The sequence below is a fragment of the Pteropus vampyrus genome, unplaced genomic scaffold, assembly GCF_000151845.1.
Source record: "Pteropus vampyrus isolate Shadow unplaced genomic scaffold, Pvam_2.0 Scaffold501, whole genome shotgun sequence".
NCBI lineage: Eukaryota > Metazoa > Chordata > Mammalia > Chiroptera > Pteropodidae > Pteropus > Pteropus vampyrus.
The window spans coordinates 340,655-359,680 of record NW_011889282.1 but is presented as its reverse complement, the minus strand read 5'-3'; the positions used below and the strand labels follow the sequence as shown (position 1 = coordinate 359,680).

The 19,026-nt window shown below is 60.6% G+C and overlaps 2 protein-coding genes across 2 annotated transcripts in view; both read left to right on the top strand.

The window, feature by feature from the left end:
• Positions 1–14,437, top strand: part of ANO1 (anoctamin 1) — a 40,354-nt gene extending 25,917 nt beyond the window's left edge. Inside the window, exons 10-15 of the mRNA XM_023524850.1 lie at positions 529–674; positions 2,734–2,886; positions 7,575–7,627; positions 8,472–8,656; positions 12,419–12,524; positions 14,185–14,437. Of these exons, the coding sequence (XP_023380618.1) occupies positions 529–674; positions 2,734–2,886; positions 7,575–7,627; positions 8,472–8,656; positions 12,419–12,524; positions 14,185–14,427 (886 nt within the window). The 3' untranslated portion in view covers positions 14,428–14,437. The remainder of the gene's footprint in view (positions 1–528; positions 675–2,733; positions 2,887–7,574; positions 7,628–8,471; positions 8,657–12,418; positions 12,525–14,184) is intronic.
• A 4,090-nt stretch (positions 14,438–18,527) lies between these two features.
• Positions 18,528–19,026, top strand: part of FADD (Fas associated via death domain) — an 11,403-nt gene continuing 10,904 nt past the window's right edge. Inside the window, exon 1 of the mRNA XM_023524848.1 lies at positions 18,528–18,534. Within this exon, the coding sequence (XP_023380616.1) occupies positions 18,528–18,534 (7 nt within the window). The remainder of the gene's footprint in view (positions 18,535–19,026) is intronic.

Genomic DNA, 19,026 nt, shown 5'->3' with positions numbered 1-19,026 from the left:
GTGGGGCCTGGTGCCAGACGGGGAGGACAGAGCATGGTGGGCAAGGGGAGGGAGGGGCCGGCGATCCTCTGCCCCCCAGACCGGCTGAGGACGCAGGGTGCCAACGGCACCCCAAACCCACGTGCTCAGCAGGTGGAGGCCGTGCCTTCGGAACTGGGTCCCATTCCCTCCCTGAGGCACCCAGCCCTCTGGAGTTGGGGACATGTTGGATGATTTCCCATGATCCACTTCCTGTCTCCCCCGTGATGCCGACTTAGGGACACCTTCAGGGCCTCCCCATGGCTTTAGGTGGCCCATTGCCCTCCCTGTGCCTCTGTTTCCTTATGTCGCAAGCAAAGCAGTGACACTTGACCCTGACTCTGGGGGAAAGGAGGGAAGGGACCGTGGACAGAGAGGTCATGGCCAGCACGGTAGCCCAGGCTGTGGGACGGGTGGCTCAGCGGACGAGAACCACAGCCCGGGGTGCAGACACCAGCCCCCAGGCCTGCCCCGGGGGGCCCAGCTGAGGCGACGCTGCGGTTCTCACAGGAAGATGAAGAAGTTCATCCGCTACCTGCGGCTGAAGCCCCAGAGCCCCTGCGACCGCGACGAGTACGCGAAGAGGCGGCGGCGGTACGAGGCGGACTTCACGCTGGAGCCGTTCGCGGGGCTCACGCCGGAGTACATGGAGATGAGTGCGTGGGCGTGCGGGCCTGCGGGCGGCGGGGTCCTGTCCCCGGGCGGGCGGGCACTGCCGACGGCCTGGCACAGAGCAGGCGCCCAGCGGGCACCCAGCAACGGAGCCCTGGCACCTGCAGCCACGTCACCAGGCAGGAGGGTGCCCACAGGGCGAGGGAGAGGTGTGAGGAGATCAAGGGCCTGCCGCTCGCTTGGCAGCCTCCGGGCCTCCCTGGCCCCACTTCCCCATCCCCCGCCCTCTCCCCTCTGCGCCGGCCACCCTGTCCCCCGCCAGGCCTGCACGAGCAGGACCCTGCCCGGAACACCGTCCCCTAATGCCACATGGTCCCCCACGCTCCTCCTAACTCAGAAGGAAAAGAACCTGGAGGCTTTAGGAAAGGAAGCGGTGTTGTTTTTAGGTGACATTCTCTGTCCCCACCCCCCAGTGAAGTCCAGGCTGAACCGCAAGCAGGTGGGCTGTTTACACTCAGCCTGGGGTCTGGGAGGGGGCCGCCCAGCTGCCTTTCCTGGGAGGACGGACCTCAAGAGAGCAGCATGTGTCTGCGGGCCACGAGACCAACGGTCCTGTCCCAGATTTTAATTTCTGTCGTGGCTGGAGGTTGAGTCCCATGCGCCCCTGGGGTTTGATGAAATTAGATCCTGGGGTAGGTTTCTCCTGCCCACCCGGGGACGGCCGCCGGTGTCCCGCACCTCAGCCCACCGTCTGGGGCGCACTCTGCGCTTGCTGGCTTTCACCCCGCCATGCCCGCTGCCTGTCTTCGCTAGGCTGGCTTCGGCCAGGACCCCGGAGCACACGGGTGCCCACCGGCAGAAGGAAAGGCCCAGCAGGGCCGTCCTACCTCCACCCCAGCCCCAGCAAGGCTCCCACTTCCCTCCTGCCCCCATTCCTGGCCCATCCACGCAAGAGGAGTGAGGGACCCACAGCCTCAGCCTCAGCAGCCGCCCGGCCTGCATGCTGAGCTTATCCAAAGGCCCTCTAACCCCCGAGGCTTCACATGAGACCAGCGTTCATAGGAGCACCCCACCCACTGCGCTAACAATGGCCACTCTCAGCCAGCCAGGCAAGGGCGACGTTCTGTCGCTTCCTAGTTTACCGCCTGGCACGGAGTGCCAGGGACAGTCCCACTGTTTAGTTCCTGAACCAGCCGCCCCACGCAGTTCTGCTGAGCAGTCTCCCAGCCCTCCTGGGGGCCAGCCCAGCGCTGCTGCAGCATCCGGCAGAGAAGCCCGGCTGCCGGCCTGCCCACAATGAGGACAAGGAGCGAGAGGGCGGGACATGAGGCAGAGGTGAGGGTGCCCTGGACAGCAGCTCCCCGAGGCCCGACGGCAGGGCACACAGCGATGCTGGTAGACACCCCCAGGCCCAGGAACCTCCGGCTCAGGGGTGCCCAACCCCCAGGCCGTGGACCAGTACCAGTCTGTTAGGAACCGGGCCACATAGCAGGAGGTGAGCGGCAGGCAAGGGAGCGAAGCTTCATCTGTATCTGCAGCTGCCCCCAGCGCCAGCATCACCGCTCAGCTCCGCCTCAGATCATCGGTATTAGATTCTCTCTCGTAGGAGCACGGGTCCCTGGTGCCACAAAGGTTGGGGACCGCTGTGCTAGCTGATGGGAGCATAGGGCCCAACCAAGGCCCTCTGCAGCCCAGACATGGATGACAGAGGCTGGCCTGTGTGCTCACTGGGGCCTTTTTCTCATTATGGGTGACTGAAAGTTTAGATATACGGTAATTGAGTACACGCCCATTATTCAAGAGTCAACAGTGAGGTCCACTGGCAGCTCCGTCCTGGCCCCGGGTCACCCCTACACGTGTGCAGGGTACACACGGCAGGCCGGGCGCCCACCAAACCTGACTCGTTCAGCTCCGCGGCTCAAGGCGGCAGGGACCGCCAGGGACCCCCGTGTGGGAGGCGGGGCCCGGCGCATGGGAGGTGGGGCCTGGCGCGTGGGAGGCGGGGCCCGGCGTGTGGGAGGCGGGGCCGGCGCGCGGGAGGCGGGGCCTGGCGCGTGGGGGGCGGGGCACGGCGTGTGCTCAGGGCCTCCGCTGTCTTTGCAGTCATCCAGTTCGGCTTTGTCACCTTGTTCGTCGCGTCTTTCCCCCTGGCCCCGCTGTTCGCGCTGCTGAATAACATCATCGAGATCCGCCTGGACGCCAAAAAGTTCGTCACCGAGCTGCGAAGGCCGGTGGCCGTCAGAGCCAAAGACATCGGTGAGCTGACGCAGGGTTCTGAGCGTGGCGGGCCGGGTGGGGGAAGCGGTCCTGCGCTGCAGGAGCCGGAGCCGGAGCCGACAGAGTGGGGCAGGCGCAGGTCCCCACGGGCTCCTCGCCGCACCCTGCCTGGGTGGAGGCGCAGACGCGGGCAGGGGTGACGCGAGGCCCCACGGCCCCTAACCGCCCCGACCTCCTGACTCCTGAGAGGTGCCAGCCACGGAAAGAGGCAGTCCCAGATACCAGACCCTCACCGTCCCTGAGGCGACCTCCTCTCAGATGGTCCTCCACACCCCCTCCCACGTCAGGTGTGTGGGCCCCCCCCAGAGCACAGAGCTAGACCGGGGGGTGGGGGGGGTGGGGGGGAAGCTCGTGTTAGCTGCTTAGCTAGCGCCTTCTGACAGAGGGTGTCATGTGATCACTTAATATTCACCAAAAGGAAAGGAGGGAAGGAAGACGCCCCCTTCCGCTGACGAAGGAAGAGCATTGCCTGTAGGGGTCCAGGCCCAGAGGCAGCCGGGGTCACTAAGGGGCTCCTCCTCCATGCGGAGGAGGGGCTGGGCCTTGGGGTGGCACCTCTAATGGCAGCACGAGGAATAACTCATAATAGAGCGTCAAAAATGGAGCCACCTTCCTTATGGAGCGGTGAGCTCCCCGTCAGCAGAGGCATTCAAGCGGATGGAGGTGCCCGTCTGGCGGGGGTGGTAAGGGATGCGGGGAGATCGAGGGCAGGGCTCAGAGCCCCACGCGTGCCTCGGACAAAGCCGGCCCGCGCCAACAGGGACCGTGCCCGTCTTAAAGGGAGTCAACTTAAACCAGGACCCAGTTTTCACGGTGACAATGTAAGAGTCTTTGTCGGGATTTTATCTTGAAACGAGGTAGAAGGTCACAAAAACATGTTCATTTGACCTCCTGTATGATACGGTTTTAGTGAGAACAGCACTTGTGTGCTAGCTCTTGAAATACACAGATTGGAATGCACGATCGAGATGTCATTTGTGATTTTACCAAAATGAGGATTAGATAGCAGCATGGTAGGACCCCATTGGGCTGGTTTTTCGTGGCCAGACACAATCTTGCTAAAAGGCAGGGCCTCCAGGAGCTTCTGCAGCCCTGGGCGTTGGGTCATCCCCGTGGGCATCCCATCCTGTCAGCGTCCCCGTGTGGGCCTCTGCTGGCGGACGCCGTCCTCCACTACCCGCCGCCAGGTAGCCTCAGCTCCGGCCTCTACACGTGTGGCCTCCGAGGCTGAACTGCAGGAAACTGCCATCTTTATGACTCAACATGCTCGTGCACCGGTGGCGTCGGCCGGTTCACCCCACAGCCCCGCGTGTATGCGACGGGTCCGTGTATGCGACTGGTCCGTGGAGAGACTGTGGCTGGGAGACCCTGGCATTCTGTAGGGAGGGACACATGAGCCAGACCGGGAGGTGCGGCCGTCACCCTGTGCTGTGGCGCTTCGGCTTCCCTCGGCCGCAGACCATCAGCAAAGACTCAGCGGGCTTCCTGAGTCTTTGCACTGGACGTCCTGTAAGCTATGGGTATGATTTAAATGGTCGTGAAGGCCCCCGAGCCAGCTGGCCCGCGGAAGTCCCTTCTGGCCCCTGATCCGTCCCACCCGTGGCCTCTCTCCCGCACATGGTTGGGGCTCAGCACCCAGTTTCTGGGAAGGGCCAGAGAGTCAATGTTTCGGTCCCCGGTCCCCACGGACCAAGAGGCCACGTCCTCAAGTCAGAGCAGCCGTTCTCACCAGGAGGCCAAGTCTCCCGTGTCTTCTTCATCTAACACCTAAAAACGTAAGAAGCCACTCTTCGCTCGTGGGCCATGCGAACACAGTCCTTGTGCTGGGATCGGGCCACCACCGGGTTTGCAAAGCCCCTCTGAAGTCCCAGGTGACACCGCCCAGGCCCCCTGTAAGCACATCACACCTGCTCCGAGGGCAGACCCCAGGGAGTGGTGTCCGGCATCAAACATCTCCCGTGGGGCTCAGCTGTTGGGTCCCCGAGGAACCTCATGAGGGCTGTCGGTCGGATCCTCTGCCCCACCGTCTGGACGGGGACTCTGAGGCCAGGTGGCTGAGGCAGAGCCGAGCTGGAACCGGAGCGTGCCAGACCTCAGCCCCTCGCCGCGCACCTCTCTCAGGACGGGGCGGCCTGCTAGGCGTGCCCTGGGCAGCCCTTGGGAATGCTGGAGCTCCGTGCCCAGTGGCAGCAAAGCAAAGAGTGTGGCCTCCCTGTCACTCATTCCTTACAAAGGCCGGATTCTCAGGTGCCCGGAGGCCCACGGCGCGTCCACGGTGGCTGTGTTGTTTGCTTTGGCACCGTTTGCTGGGCAAAGCCCTGGCTGTCCCCTGCGGCTACATCCTAACTCGCAAACTCACCAGGGTGAGAGAGAGCCTGGGACGGCCGCCCGGCCTCCATGGTCCCGCGTGGCTGTTGTTCCCACCGCGAGCAGGGCTTGGACGCGCACATCTTGGGGATTCTGGCTGCCGGCCCCTCCCCGGGCCCCGCGGGTCAGCCGCCCGCTTCCTGCTTTCCGCTTGGTTGGCTGCAGACATCTGCTGTCTTTCACTGGTTTGTTTACGGGCTCCGCGCTGTGTGCTTTCCTTGAAGAGGCTTTTGTATTCCTCCTGTGATCCGTGTGCGGCCTGTGGGGACAGAGGGCCCCGGTGGCCCCCCATGACCTGCATCCACAGGGCCGGGTGGCTGGGGGAAGCTCCGCCACAAAGCACAGGCGCCCTGATGGCACAGAGAGGGGGCGTGGCGTGTCACCCCGGGACCCAGCCCTGTGCGTGGGAACGGGCTTCGGCTTCCTGGCTCTGACCTTTGACACCAGATTAACGTGCTTCCTGCTCTCGCCCTCCTCCTTCAGAGGCTCCAAGTGACAAACTTCTGCCTGCTTTCAGCTGCCGGGCACTGTGTGCGGTCAGGGGTGACTAAACACCTCCCCGTCTGTTCTTGGAAAGGGGGCTTAGCGTCCCTGGATGGCAGCCAAGCCTCCGAGAAGCTGGACGCTTCCCTCTGTGAGATTTCCATACGGGGAGCCCAGAGATTTTTTTCCCCCCAAGCATTGTCCCCTTTTTCCTGGAGACCATCCGAGTGGCGGCTCTCACCCTGGACTGTGCGTCCCTGGGAGGGAGGGTCAGGACCCAGAGGGGCTGGCGTCCTGGCTTCACGTTTTTGGAACACGATGACCCCAGTGTTCTGGTGTGGGGACCTCGCAGACGCCGTAGGTCTAGACGTAAAGATGGCACTGCACTCGTGGGACAGGCTTCGCTCCCGGCTCCAGAGCGCGCTCCCTGGCCCATCCGTGTCTTGTTGTCACCTTTCTTGGCTCATCAGGCCAGTCACTGGGGCCAGCCGCAGATGCCATTTCCTCCCACAGAGCTTGGCTGCTGCCTCCCGTGGGAGCCCCGTGCTCAGACACTTCAACTTCCCGGGCTCACCTGTGCCCCAGCACCCCACCTCGGAGGTCTCGAACTCAGGCCCTAGGAGGCCCGAGGGAGTGGCCAGCACACCACACAAAGAGTGCTCTCACGGCCACCAAGCAGGGTGCGTGGCTGGCTTCCTGCTCCACGGGGAGGGCAGGAGACAACCACGGTGGACAGGAGGCGGGAGGGTGCCCACTGCCTCCTGCACGCGCGGGTCTGCCGTGGGCACTAGGGCTGTCCCAGAACTGTCGCCAGTCAGGGCTGGGGAGCCAGCGGTCTCGGCACCTCGCACGCCATCCTGCACGCAGCCTCCGGCCTGTGGTGTCTAGCTTCAGGGCCATGCGGGCCTGACCTCGTCTGTGCAGGCCGCCAGCAAAACAAGGCCTAAGGGTCAGGCCTGGGAGACACCCCACGATGCTCACTGCTCTCCCGGCCTGAGCAGCCTCTGCCCTGCGTAGAGAAGCCCCACCCTACCACGTTCTTCTGTAATGACGGTGACCCAGTGACCGGCCCTTGCCCCTCCCGCCCTTTCTGAGAAGTGCTGGTCATTCTCCGTCTCACATCTGGGGCAGGGAGAGTGAGCGCCCGGCGCAGGGTTCCTGGCCTGGTGGGGCTCACTGGGCCCCCTTCCAGGAGTCAGAGCATCAAGGGCCCACAGCAGGGCCTGCGCTGGCCCCTGGATAGGACACCTCCTTCCTGGGCCCGGCCAGCAGAGGGACACGTGCTTCTCGGGGGGCAAAGTGGCGAGCCCGCTCATCTGGGGTCCGGCACAACACTGTGCGTGGCGGCCAGGAGCAGAGGCGCGTCCAGCGGGAAATGGTTTGCTCCTCACTGAGAGCACATCGTCCCACCCAGGACGTGAGCCGGCCTCACCGGCTGGATGCCGCTGGCTCTCTGGCCCTGGCCTGTCCCTAAATACAGTCATCCTAGTGCTAGAGCCGCATCACACGTCCAGGACACCGAACCTCGTGGGTTTGGTCTCCAGGCTCTCCGAGCAGAAGCTGCACCCAAATGAATCTGCGTTGCTTTAGAAAATAAACGGCACCCAAGCCGGTGAGCGTAGACGCGGGTCCGCAGGAGCCGGTCCGCAGCCACTCCCTCGAGCCAGCTGTGTTTCGGCGCCTCTTTCAGAGGCTGCGGTCAACCTGGCTCCCCCGGGTACCCCCCACTGAACAGCTCCGCACTCTCAAGCGTCCGACTGCACCCCCAGAAAAGTGCCAGCCGGAGCGTCGTAACCCTGTGCTTCTATTTCCCCCAGGAATCTGGTACAATATTCTCAGAGGCGTCGGGAAACTTGCCGTCATTATCAACGTAAGTGACATCGGGACCTCGACCAATAGAAGACCTGCCCGAGCTGCCACCGGCCGGGCGTCCCTTCCAGGGGAGCTAGGCAGGTCTCTGCCACCAGCCTGGGTGCAGCCCCGGGCTGGAGGAGTGTCTTGGTTGTATTGACATGTTACAGCAAGGCCCAGGTGGCAGTAATAATGGCAGCTACTATTTATTGAGCATCTAGAATGTTCCAGGCCCTTCTGAGCTCATTCAGTGCACCCACTCACTAGTGCACACACAGCTCACGGAGGCAGGGAGATGTCACCCCATCTTACAGGTGAGAGAGCCAGGCACAGAGAGGTCAGAGGACTTGCCCAAATCTCGCAGCCAGAAAGAGGCAGAGCTGGACTTCACTCCTGACCGGCAGGCTCCGGGTGCCTGCTCTGATATTGTCACCATGCTGGCTGTCCCAGAGACAGCTCTGGGACAGGATGAGCTGGGCGAGAACTTCAGTTACAAAGCACTGTCCCCTCCCTGCCTCGTTCCCTTTCAGACGAGCCGGGAAGGCAAGGCAGGTAAACTGGGTGTCATTGGCCATTTGACAAGCAAATAGAGGCACAGAGAGGTTAGGTGACTTGCCCGAGGCCACGCAGCCAGTGAGAGACGGTTGGCGTTCATCCTCACGCCCTCCCACTCGGGCCACCTGTCCCCAGCTCCTCAGGCTGCCGCGGGGCTGACAGGAGTACCCCCAGCCCTTCATCTGCCCACCGGATATTATGGTCACGTTTCCGGCTCGTGGGCAGAGTGTCACACGGCCAGGTGCCGGCACCGTGGGGGGTGTTCCGTCCCCCGCGGGGGCCCGCGCTCACCCACTGTCTCCGGCCAGGCGTTTGTGATCTCCTTCACGTCCGACTTCATCCCACGCCTGGTGTACCTATACACCTACAGCGAGAACGGCACCATGCACGGCTTCGTCAACCACACGCTGTCCTCCTTCAACGTCAGCGACTTCCAGGACGGCACGGCGCCCAGCGACCCCCTGGACCTGGGCTACGAGGTGCAGATCTGCAGGTACCGCATTTGGGGGGATGTCCCCCGTTCCAGCCTGGATTCCTTCAGGGGCAAGTCACAGAGCAGCTCGATCTCGTTTTAGAGAAGAAAAAAACAAAACAAAATGATCCCGGGGGTAAGGATAGGAAGTAACTGACTAGGAAGTTCAGGGCAGCTGCAGGCACAGCTGGATCCAGGGGCTCGGCCGCCATCAGGCCCTGCCCGGGCACTGCCTCCCCTCTCTGCTCTCCTGCAGGCCGGCATGGAGTCCTGGCGGGCAGAGGGGCCCCAGCAGCTCCTGCTTTGCATCCACCCTGCCCAGCAGTCCCAGTGGGAGGAAAGTCTCCTGAGAGTCGGCAGACGCCCCAAGATTAAGTCTTGCTGGCCTGACTTGGGTCACAGGCCGATCCCCAAATCAATAGCTGTTGCCAGAGGGCATAGAGCTCTTCCTGGCTAGGCCTGGGCTATGTGCAAGGTGTGGGGAATTGGGGGAGTCCCATGGAAAACTAGGGCGCTGTGACTTAAAGAGGGGGTGATGGATGTTAAACAGGCCAAAGCAACAGATGTCTGAGACAGACAGACTGCAGGGCCCTGCCTGCTGACCAGGAGCTTGGGGCGTGCAGGGGGCACCCCAGGGAAGATGGAGGCGGGTCAGGGGTGAGAGGCAGAGCCGAGACCTGGCCGTTCGCGTGCGTCAGCCCGGATGTGCCAGCCTGGGTTGGGGGCTGTGGACTTGGGATGGGGTGACGTGATCCCTGCTGTGCAGGGCCCTTGTGCAGGGGAATGACGTGAGCATAGATGGACTGGCATAACGGGCGAAAGTGGCCGGAAGCCCAGCCGAAGGGCGCGCGGGGGCGCATTCCGGGCGAGCCGCGAGGCGGGTCAGAGCGGAGGTGAGGATGGGCGTGTTTGTGGGTGGGGACGGCAGCCCCGGTTCGTCTCTCTGCAGCATAAAGTGTAGAGGGAGGGGGGTTGTTGAGACTGACGGCACATCCGGGCTCCCGGGGTCAGGAACCGGGCTGCTGCCGTGCTGTTGACCATGGCTTTGACGTGAGGCTGACAGCAGGGAAGGAGAGTCCATAATCACGGTGCACTCAGCATCCGCTGACCGCCCCCCGGCCTCTCACCCAGCCGAGACTCAGCACGCAAAAGCCCTCGGGGGCAAAATACACGTCACGCAGCCCCTGCGGGGAAGCTCGGCCCTTCCCGCACAGGGGAGGCTGTTCACCCTGACTTTACACGTAGTTCTTATAAGCTGACCCATGTGTCCCCATCATGCTTGACCAAGCAGCAGGGAGGAGAGGGGACACCCAGGTCCAAGGCACTGACAGCAGCAACAAGTGGCCTGTGGCTGCAGGGAAAAAAAAAACAGGCTCAAGAAATAGAAAAACAGCACACAGTAGGGCGGCTCTGGGAAAGGCAGCCAAGCGCCCCAGCAGCAGACGCTCCCGGCTGGCCCCGGCTAGTTGGAGGGCAGTGACACGCTGTCCCGCGTGCTCTGGGCCAGGGAGGGGACCGCACCTGCCCTGGGACCTGGCACAGCAGTGGAGGATCAAGCCAGAGCCAGGCCTGCCAACCGACACACCAGACACGCAACACCACACGGTCTCAGCTTCCAATTCCCACCGCCCGCACGTCCGTGGCGCACACGTCGGAGCAAGGCCCTGATGGTCTGCCCCAGCCCTCCACGTGGCCCCTGGGGGAGGACACGGTGTCAGCAGCCGGGAGCCAGGAAAGGGGCAGCTGATCCTCCCGCAGGCACATGCTCCAGGCGCCAGGCAGGCACAGCCCAAGCCCCAGGCTTCCGGTCTGGACTCCCCACGAGTCAGGCAGCACCAAGAACACTTGCACTTGACCCGTTTCACTAAAGGTGAATTTTAGAGGAAGAGTGATCAGGAAAGGGTGGAGAAATATGTGGTCATTTTATGAGCGGTCCCCTCAGAGGCCCCTGGAGGAGCTGGTGGCCGGGGGAGCAGAGGCCAGCCTAGCCTGGGGCGGCGGGTGCAGGGGAAGCGGCCAGCAGAGCTGAGAGCTGCGACGCTGCTGGCTGCCGTTTGTCCCTGAAACGGGATCATCTCATTTAACGCTCACTGCTAGCATCGTTATCCTCCCCACGGGAGCTGGCAGGCTGCTGACGAAAGCCAAGGAGAAAAATAAGCTCTTCTACGATCGAGGTCAGCATGGGTGGGGGGCGGGGAAACATCTGGACCGGTCCGTGAGCAGTGGGCTTTGAGGGATGCACAGGAGTTTGCCAGGTGGGCCAAACACGTTTCCCAGCCTCCCGACGCGGCTGGCTGTGAGCATAGGGACAGAGCAAGGAACAAACGCATGTGGCTTCTGATGCTGGGAGGACACGCTGGCTGCGGTCCCCGCTGGAGATCGGGTTGTACAACCTACGCGTCGCCCAGCAGCTGGCACAGAGTGTGTTCCCAGCCTGATCCTGTCTCTGGGGTTGGCAGCTTGGCCCTCAGGGACTCCCATCCAGCTCCCTCCAGACGCAAAGCTCTGTGGGCAGCGGCCCCGTCTGTCGCATTCCCCCGAATCTATACTGGGAATGGGGCCCGGCACGTCGTGGCCGGTCGATAGAGTGAGGGAATGCCAGGCCAAGGCCCAGAGGGGCCGTGCAGCTGCCCAGGGACACTCACACCGAAAGGCAGGAGCTGGACCTGGGTCCAGGCCCCGGCCGTGCCCACAGAGCCAGGTGCTACTCTCCTGGCCTCCGCCCCTGGCCCCCAGCCTCTCAGTGACCAGCAGGGCAGACCTGCGACCCAGCGGCCGGAAGCTGCCCCTGCCAGCCTTTCGCTGTCAGCCCCATTAAACTCACACGTCCCCCAAATTCAGGGAGCAGTCGGGGGGCCTAGGTGGAGACAGGAATCCAGGTTCTCGTCCTAGGCATCTCTGGGCCTCCAGGAAGGGAACGGGAAGACCTGAAGCATGGGAGGTGGCCGTCACCCCACTGGTGCAGTAGGGGACAGACAAGAAATAAAGATCGGGGGACGGTGGTAGAGCCTTGGGGGAGGGGGGCGCATACGAGAGCGCTTGTCCCTCCAAGCTGGATGTCGACGCGCAGTGTCTAAAGGTGATAAGTTGGGGAGGACTGGGGTCACGTGGAGATAAGGGGCAACAGGCCACAGCCAGAAGAGACAGCAGGCGATGCCCCTGGACTCTGGGCCTCGTGGGGACAGGTGGCCGGCGGGCCCCAAGCACACCGGTTGTGTGTTTAACCTCCTATACAGGCCGCTTCGAGAAAACGTTTAGTTTTTTCCAATAGTTTCCTGTGCAAAGAGGGGAGAGACTGGACAGGTGCTTTTCAACGTGGGTTTCATGGAATGCAGCCTCGAGCTGTGAGGATGGTGGGTTTGGGTTGAGGTCAGGGGAGCCAGGCTTAGGGAACCCCACCCTGCTTCAACCAGAGAGGCCCCGCTTGCTTTGCATGGCCTGCTGAGTCTCACTCAGGCAGGACTCCTTTTTGGAAAAGGGGCTTTACCAGATGGCCCCAGAACCCACTTGTGGGGGCCTACGGCTGGACCTACGGGGACACCTCCAGGGTCTGCATTTTCCACAAAGCCCCTCGGGCCCTGCCCAGCCCACGGTGGGTCCCGGCCACCCCACTCCAACACAGAGAGAGAGGCACCAGCCACCCGAGCCACTAGCCTGGGGCGGTGCCCCTGAGGGAGGGCCCTCTGCCTGAGGCTTTCTTAACACTCCGTCAGAGCTACAGGGTACCGGGCAGAACCCCGAGTTCCTCTCGCAGGCCCACCCTGACCCCGTCATCTCCCGCAGGTACAAAGACTATCGGGAGCCCCCGTGGTCAGAGCACAAGTATGATATCTCCAAGGACTTCTGGGCCGTCCTGGCAGCGCGGTTGGCATTCGTCATTGTCTTCCAGGTGCGTGTGTCCTGCGGGGTTGGGGACTGGGCCCCGAGGACGCTCTCTGTGCTCAGAACGGGCCGGGAGGCGGAAGCCAGCCAGGGTTGGGGCTTGGTGCCTGCAGAGCTTGCTCCGGGAGCCCCAAGGGCCGGCAGCCCAGGCACCTGCGAGGACAGGTCCCTGGAGGACCCCATGAGAAAACGGGGCCAGAGGAGGGGCACCAGGGCTGGCAGAGGGCAGGCTTAGTTCAGCACAAATGGTCTTTATCGAAGGAGGCACGGCAGGAGGGAGACCCCGCCTCAGTCTCCCCTCTCTGTCCCTCACCGCCTCTGTGTAGCAGGAGATGTCTCCTGTGGACAGGGCCAGTACAGGCAGGGGGGCTCCCAGGGGACTCCAGCCCCCGGCCAGCAGCCAGGGGACTTGGCCTCATGCGGCCCATTTCTGGGGAGGGAAATGAGCTAATTCTGAGGCCGGAGTGATTCCCAGTGGACAGGGCCCCACATTAGGGACTAGACTAGCACCCATGGCATCTGACGTCCCGAAGATGGGGGAGCATCCTCAGCCACAGGAGCCCTGCTGAGGTTCATGTGTGCCTCCCTAGCACCTGGAATCCCGGGAACTGGGTTCAAGCCCCAGCTCTGTCCCTGGCACACAGTGTGGCTTCAGGCAGAATGTCCACTCCCTGAGGCTCCACTGCCTCATTTGTCAGCTTTTCAGAGCACTCTGCAGTCAGAACAAGTGTCCGGGCCGGGTTCCTCAGAAGCAGAGCCTGAGACAAGGATTCTGTGCAAACGGGTTATTGAGGGAAGCCCCCAACAGAGGGAGGGAGCCCAGCAGGTAGGCGGTCTTGGCTGGAGACAGCCCTGCCTGGCCCTGCGAGGCGCCCTGGGCCCACCTCGAGGCAAGAGAGCACCTTTCGTCTGCTCACGCTGGCCAGTCGTTGGCTGTGGGCTGTCCAGGCAGGGAAGAGGGACGGGAGGGGGCAGTTCCCTGGAGAGGGGGCAACTGTGAGCATTAGCAGCCGACATCGGCCACAGCTGGGGGCCGGGAGCACCGACTGAGAAAGGGGGCTAGAGACACAGCTACCTCCACGACAGAGCAACTGAGTCAGCGGACGTGCTAACAAATCATCACTAGACAGGAGTTTTTAAAAAAGCAAAGATGTTGGTGATTTCGTAAAAGCCAACTCGTCTGCGTTCTCCGCACCAGAGATTTCTCTAGTGAGAAACGCTCGGGGTGACCCCGGGAGGCCCTGCAAACTGCGAAACGCCTTCGGAATCATCGGAGTTTCGGTTCCATCCATTTTTGTGCTGTTTTTATCTAAATGGTTTTCTTTAAAGCCTTAACACTTGCCATATTGGGTGATACGTGATCACTTGGATCATTTCTTAAGCCTTCCAGCCAAGGAATTTGGACTCCTTCAGAGACCTTCCCTATTCGCTGAGCTCAGATTCTTACAAGAAAGCTGGCGAACATTTCTGAAGGGCCTGCTGGCTGGTTTCCTGCCTTGTTTATACTTTCTGGGAAACCGAGGCCCAGGGAGCTCAAAGGTGGCGCCTGAAGTCACGGGGCCGGGACTGACGGGGTCGGCGGGGGGGAGGTGCTGCAGGCGGGGAGAGGTGGTGGGAGCGATTCCGGGGCCCTCCCCCTCACCCCCGCATGCCGACTCTCTTTCCAGAACCTGGTCATGTTCATGAGTGACTTTGTGGACTGGGTCATCCCGGACATCCCCAAGGACATCAGCCAGCAGATCCACAAGGAGAAGGCGCTCATGGTGGAGCTATTCATGAGGGAGGAGCAGGGCAGGCAGCAGCTGCTGGACACGTGGATGGAGAAGGGCCGGAGGAAGGACGAGCCGTGCAACAACCACAGCCCCAAAGCCGGCCCGGACAGCCCCGAGTACCACGGGGGCGTCCTGTAGAGCCCCCGGCGTCCCCACCGATGGGACCCTCCCCCGGGGCAGGCGGCTTCCAGCCCCATCAGGCCTGGTGGTTCCATGTTTATAGCAGACCTGGCAGACCACCTCCTGATAGGACTTTTTTTTTTTTTTTTTTTTGGTCTTTTTTCTGTTGTTGTTTTTGGTTTGTTTCCTCCTCGTTTTTGCACAAACCCGTTAGGCAGGGACATTTTTTTTTATCTTCATTATTCAAGGTTAATCGGAATGATTGCTGGGGATAGAGCGATAATGCGTGCGAGTGCCAGCGAGTGCGGGGGGTGGCCTGGCCCCACCCATCAGAGGGCGTGGGAGCATCACCTTTACTCTTGGAGAACTGGAGGGGTGCGGGTGGCCCTGAGGAAGCAGGTGACCGGCACATTCGGGGTCCCCACTGTCAGCCACACACCTCCCGCCACCGCCGTGAGCTGACCTCACAATCGTTCTGTCCTCCTTGTGAGAAAAAGTCAGGTCGACAGTTGGACAGGCGGTGAGAGGACCTCAGAGCCATTTCTAAAGATGACGTGAGAGTCTCAAGAAGTCTTAAGGTTCCCAGGGGCACATTTGCAGCTTTAGGATATTTATTGAGGTTTTTTTTTTTTTTCCAAATCGATTCTACGGTGGATTTGAGGGGTTTTATTTTTTCCTGTAGCTCAAAGGTGGAAGGAATTTATTTTACTAGTTAATCAAATATCATTGAGAGGAATTTAAAATACTGTTACTACCAAAGATTTTTCTTAATAAAGCCTTCTATTTTGGTAACACTTCTCTCTATTCTTACTTTCAGGAATGTTACTATTGGATAATTATGTTTTTAAGAGCTTGTAAAAACAAGTCTCGTAGACGATGTGAATGTTCTAAATTGGCAGCAGTCTAAGCTGAAATAGTCGTCTGAAATTTCTCAAGCACCCAGACAAACATAAAAGGGAGGGAAGGAAACATAAACGTGTTTGTCTTGAACGTGTGGTTGGTGTGACTCTGACATTCCTGTACGCTGCCAACTGCGATCGAAGTCTGTAGGCGTCGGAGACTCATTATTTGCTAAAGTCATGCAATCTGATGCTTTTGTTTTGTCTTGTATAGCAAGTCATTTGAAATGGGGTTTTTGTATATAAAAATTGTATTAAAAATTAGGTGATTACCAAAATTCCTTTTATGGAAACCATTTTTTTTTTTAAGTGCATGTGTGCAAATCCACAGAGGGCCGTGGCTCAACGTTCATCTGAGTAACTTTGGGTACACGACACTTTCCTCACTGCATGCTCTCCAGTGACATTTGCCCAGGAAGCTCCGGAGGCCCCCCCCTAAAGTCCCCAAACCCCACGGTTGAGCTGCAAATTTGGGACAGATAGATGTACAGGCATGTTTCCTTTGGTGACAGACACATGAATTATTCTGGATGCTCCTGGGACTTCATCCTTCTGCATGTATGTGTTTGCACGTGCCCATGTCTGCATGCGCACACATGTGTATGTTTAATGTGTGTGCATCCATGCATGTGCACGTCCGTGTATGTACTTGTGTGTACGTGTGTGTTGAGATAGGGGTTGTCACGCCTTCCCAGCAGCCTCTTCCACGAGCCCCAAATCCCAACCCTGGTCACACCAACCCAACAGCAGTATTTAAGATTTCATGGACCTAAAACTTCCCCCTAACCTTTTGGGGACCAACAGTGCTTTCCTTTGGACAAGGGGGGACCCCTTTTTTAAATCGCCACTGAGACTCACCGTCCTCTGGTGAAGGAAGGGACGTTGGTAACACCAAACATCAGTGGAGTAGCACAGCCCTGTTAGCTGGGGACACTCGCCTCTGGAGCCACCCAGCGGCGGCCTGGACCTTAACGCACCTCCAGGGCCTCAGGCCAGCACCAAGCCTCGGGCGCCCCCTGGTGTTCGTGTGGCTGTGTCCCCAAGAAGATCCCAGCAAACCAGGAGCTCGGGACATGCGGATTACCCGTGGTTAACAATGTCCTTCTAAAGCCTTGAAACCGTGTCCTAACCCTGTAACGTGGGCAGTCCCGGGGTCCGCATCACTGGTACCCCACCTCCCGAGTTCTCTGAGCAACCTCCGAGGGCTCATGTGGGAACTTCAGCCCCATCCGATAGATGAGGAGGCTGGCTCAGCGTGGGGAGGCGACTGGTCCAAGATCACAAGGCTCTTAGCGCCTAAGCCGAGACCTTCTAGAGACCTGTAGGCAGCCATTCTTGCCGCGTTCCAGAGGGATCGGTGAGTGAAGCAGACACAGCCCCCCTCAGGGATGATTTCTCGTAGAGGCCATCAGAAGCTGAATCAGAAAATGAACCCCAGAACCAGATAACCTCAGAGGAAAAGCAGGGTGCCGATGAAAATCTAACAGGTGGTAGGACCGAGAGTGAGCGAGAAGGTCAGGGAGGCCCCCTGGAGACCTGAGCAGTGAGGAACCAGGACGGAAAACCCTGAGGTAGACAGGACAGCAGGACGGTTCGGGCAGCGGAAACGGCCCTTGCAAAGGCCCTGAGCCAGCAGCGTGCTGGGCGAGGTCTAGGAGCAGGGAGGCCAGCGTGGCCGGAGTGGAGGGCAGCGGAGGTGGCCGGAACCAGCTCACTCGGGACTCCCCAGCCACGTGCAGACTGAGCTCGTGCTTAGTGCCACGGCAGGGGCCGGGTGGTTTCACCAGGGCAGTGACGTGATCTGATCCTCATGTTGAGGCCATTGCTGCCTCTGGGTGGGAAGCCAGAGAGGGGACTGTTGCAGAAATCCAGGTGAGCGGTGACAAGGCTCAGGCGAGGGGGCAGAGGTGGTGGAGGAAAAGCAGCAGATAATGCCCGACCTTCGACCTCGAAATGAAAAGACACTTCCCCCCACCAGAGGTCAGCTGGTCAGCCGGTGCCATCGTTTCACGGACAGGCACGAGGAGGCTCAGAGAGGGTCAGGGCTCCACCGTGGCCACACAGCCACCCCTCACTTCAGACCCAGCCCCGTGGCACGCAGGGTCGAATGTGTTTTGCTTCTGGTCCCTGGAGCGGTGTGAGGGAAGGGGCAGGTTCTCCCGCCGGTGTCTGCTGTGGGACACCGCCACCCTGCCCGGACGTGGAGGCTGGCGCCAGCTGCACCTACCCAAGACAACCTGCCTAAGACAACCTGCCTTTGGTAGGTCCAGTATTTGTCGACTTTTTTTAGTTAATTTAATATACATTAATTAAAAAAGTTAAATCCAAATAAAAATCCAGATTTGCATGTCCTCTGAAAATAACTCCATCTGACAACATAGCCCCATTTTTCACCATGTCACATTGTCACGTGCCACTGGAGCCCGGCAGTGGCTGCTGTCAGCCCACCATAGTCCACCCCCCACCCTCCCAAATGTGCCTACCTTCTGGCCAAGGGGACAGCAGAGACTGTGGCTCCCGGAGTCACTGGCCTCTCTGGACAAGGCTTGGGGCAGGTCCCTCTCCTGGGATGCAGGACCAGCTGTGGGAGTCCCTGGAACAGAGCTTGGCCGAGGCGTGTGCTGAGACAGGATCGTCCCAACTCCGGGGCTGCATCAGGACCCCTGCCCCGGGCCACCCATATCCCCACCTCTCATACAATTCATCTGCAGGGATCCAGGAGCCACTTGCCTGCCTCCTAAAATCACCCCCTACCACAGGGGTGGTGTGTCCCCACACTTGGGCAACACTCGCTTACCTGACCATGTTTCGTAAGAGCTACAGCAGGGTAGCAAAGCACTTTCCAGAAAACAGACCAGGGAGGAGCACTGGCACAGTGCCAGGCACAGAGGAGGCACCAGAGAGTGGCAAATGAGTGAGCAAGTGAGTGGGTGAATGAGTGAAGAGTGCATGGATGGATGGATGGGTAGATGGATGGGGGACGGGCAGATGGGTGGGCAGGTGGGCAGGCGGACGAGCGGGTGGATGGGGGTGGATGGATGGTTGGGGGGGGGGGGGGGGGGGGGGGTGGATGGGCAGGCGGATGGGGGTGGTCAGATGGGTGGATGGATGGATGGATGGATAACAGGCAAATAGAATGACAACTGGGCCTTCCTGTCTTTGAGCTGAGCGGACCTCAGAGTCACGCCGGAAGGGATGTTGGGAGGAGGCAAGGGGTACATGGAAGGTAAGGTCTGGCCCACAGACATGCCCGCCGCCAGCACCCCACCCACAGCTCAGTCACACAGCCTTTGGCTCTCACCCGGAACATTGGCCCGAATCGGTGCAGGCGCTCAGCCTGCTTTCCTCGGACGGGCTGGTCTGCTCTGCCCCGGCCAGGCGCCTGCTGGGGGCACACCCTGGACAAAGGCACCGTGTAGATGCTGAGGTCTGATTTCCTCGGCTCTTCCAGTAATTTGTTTACTGTGCCCCATTCCCACTCCCCCATCTCTTCGGCCCTGGTCCCTACCCCCTCTTCTCTCCCTCATCTCCCACATTTTTATTGAAATTTAACATACAGAAACCTGCACATACCATAAGTGTACAATCGATCGACTCGCACAAAAATAAACACAGACCTCTGTAGCCAGGACTCAGAAACAGAATGACACGGCACCTCAGAAGCCTCCCTTGATGCTCCCTTCGGGTCACCCCTCCTCACCCAGCTGTCGCCTGTCCT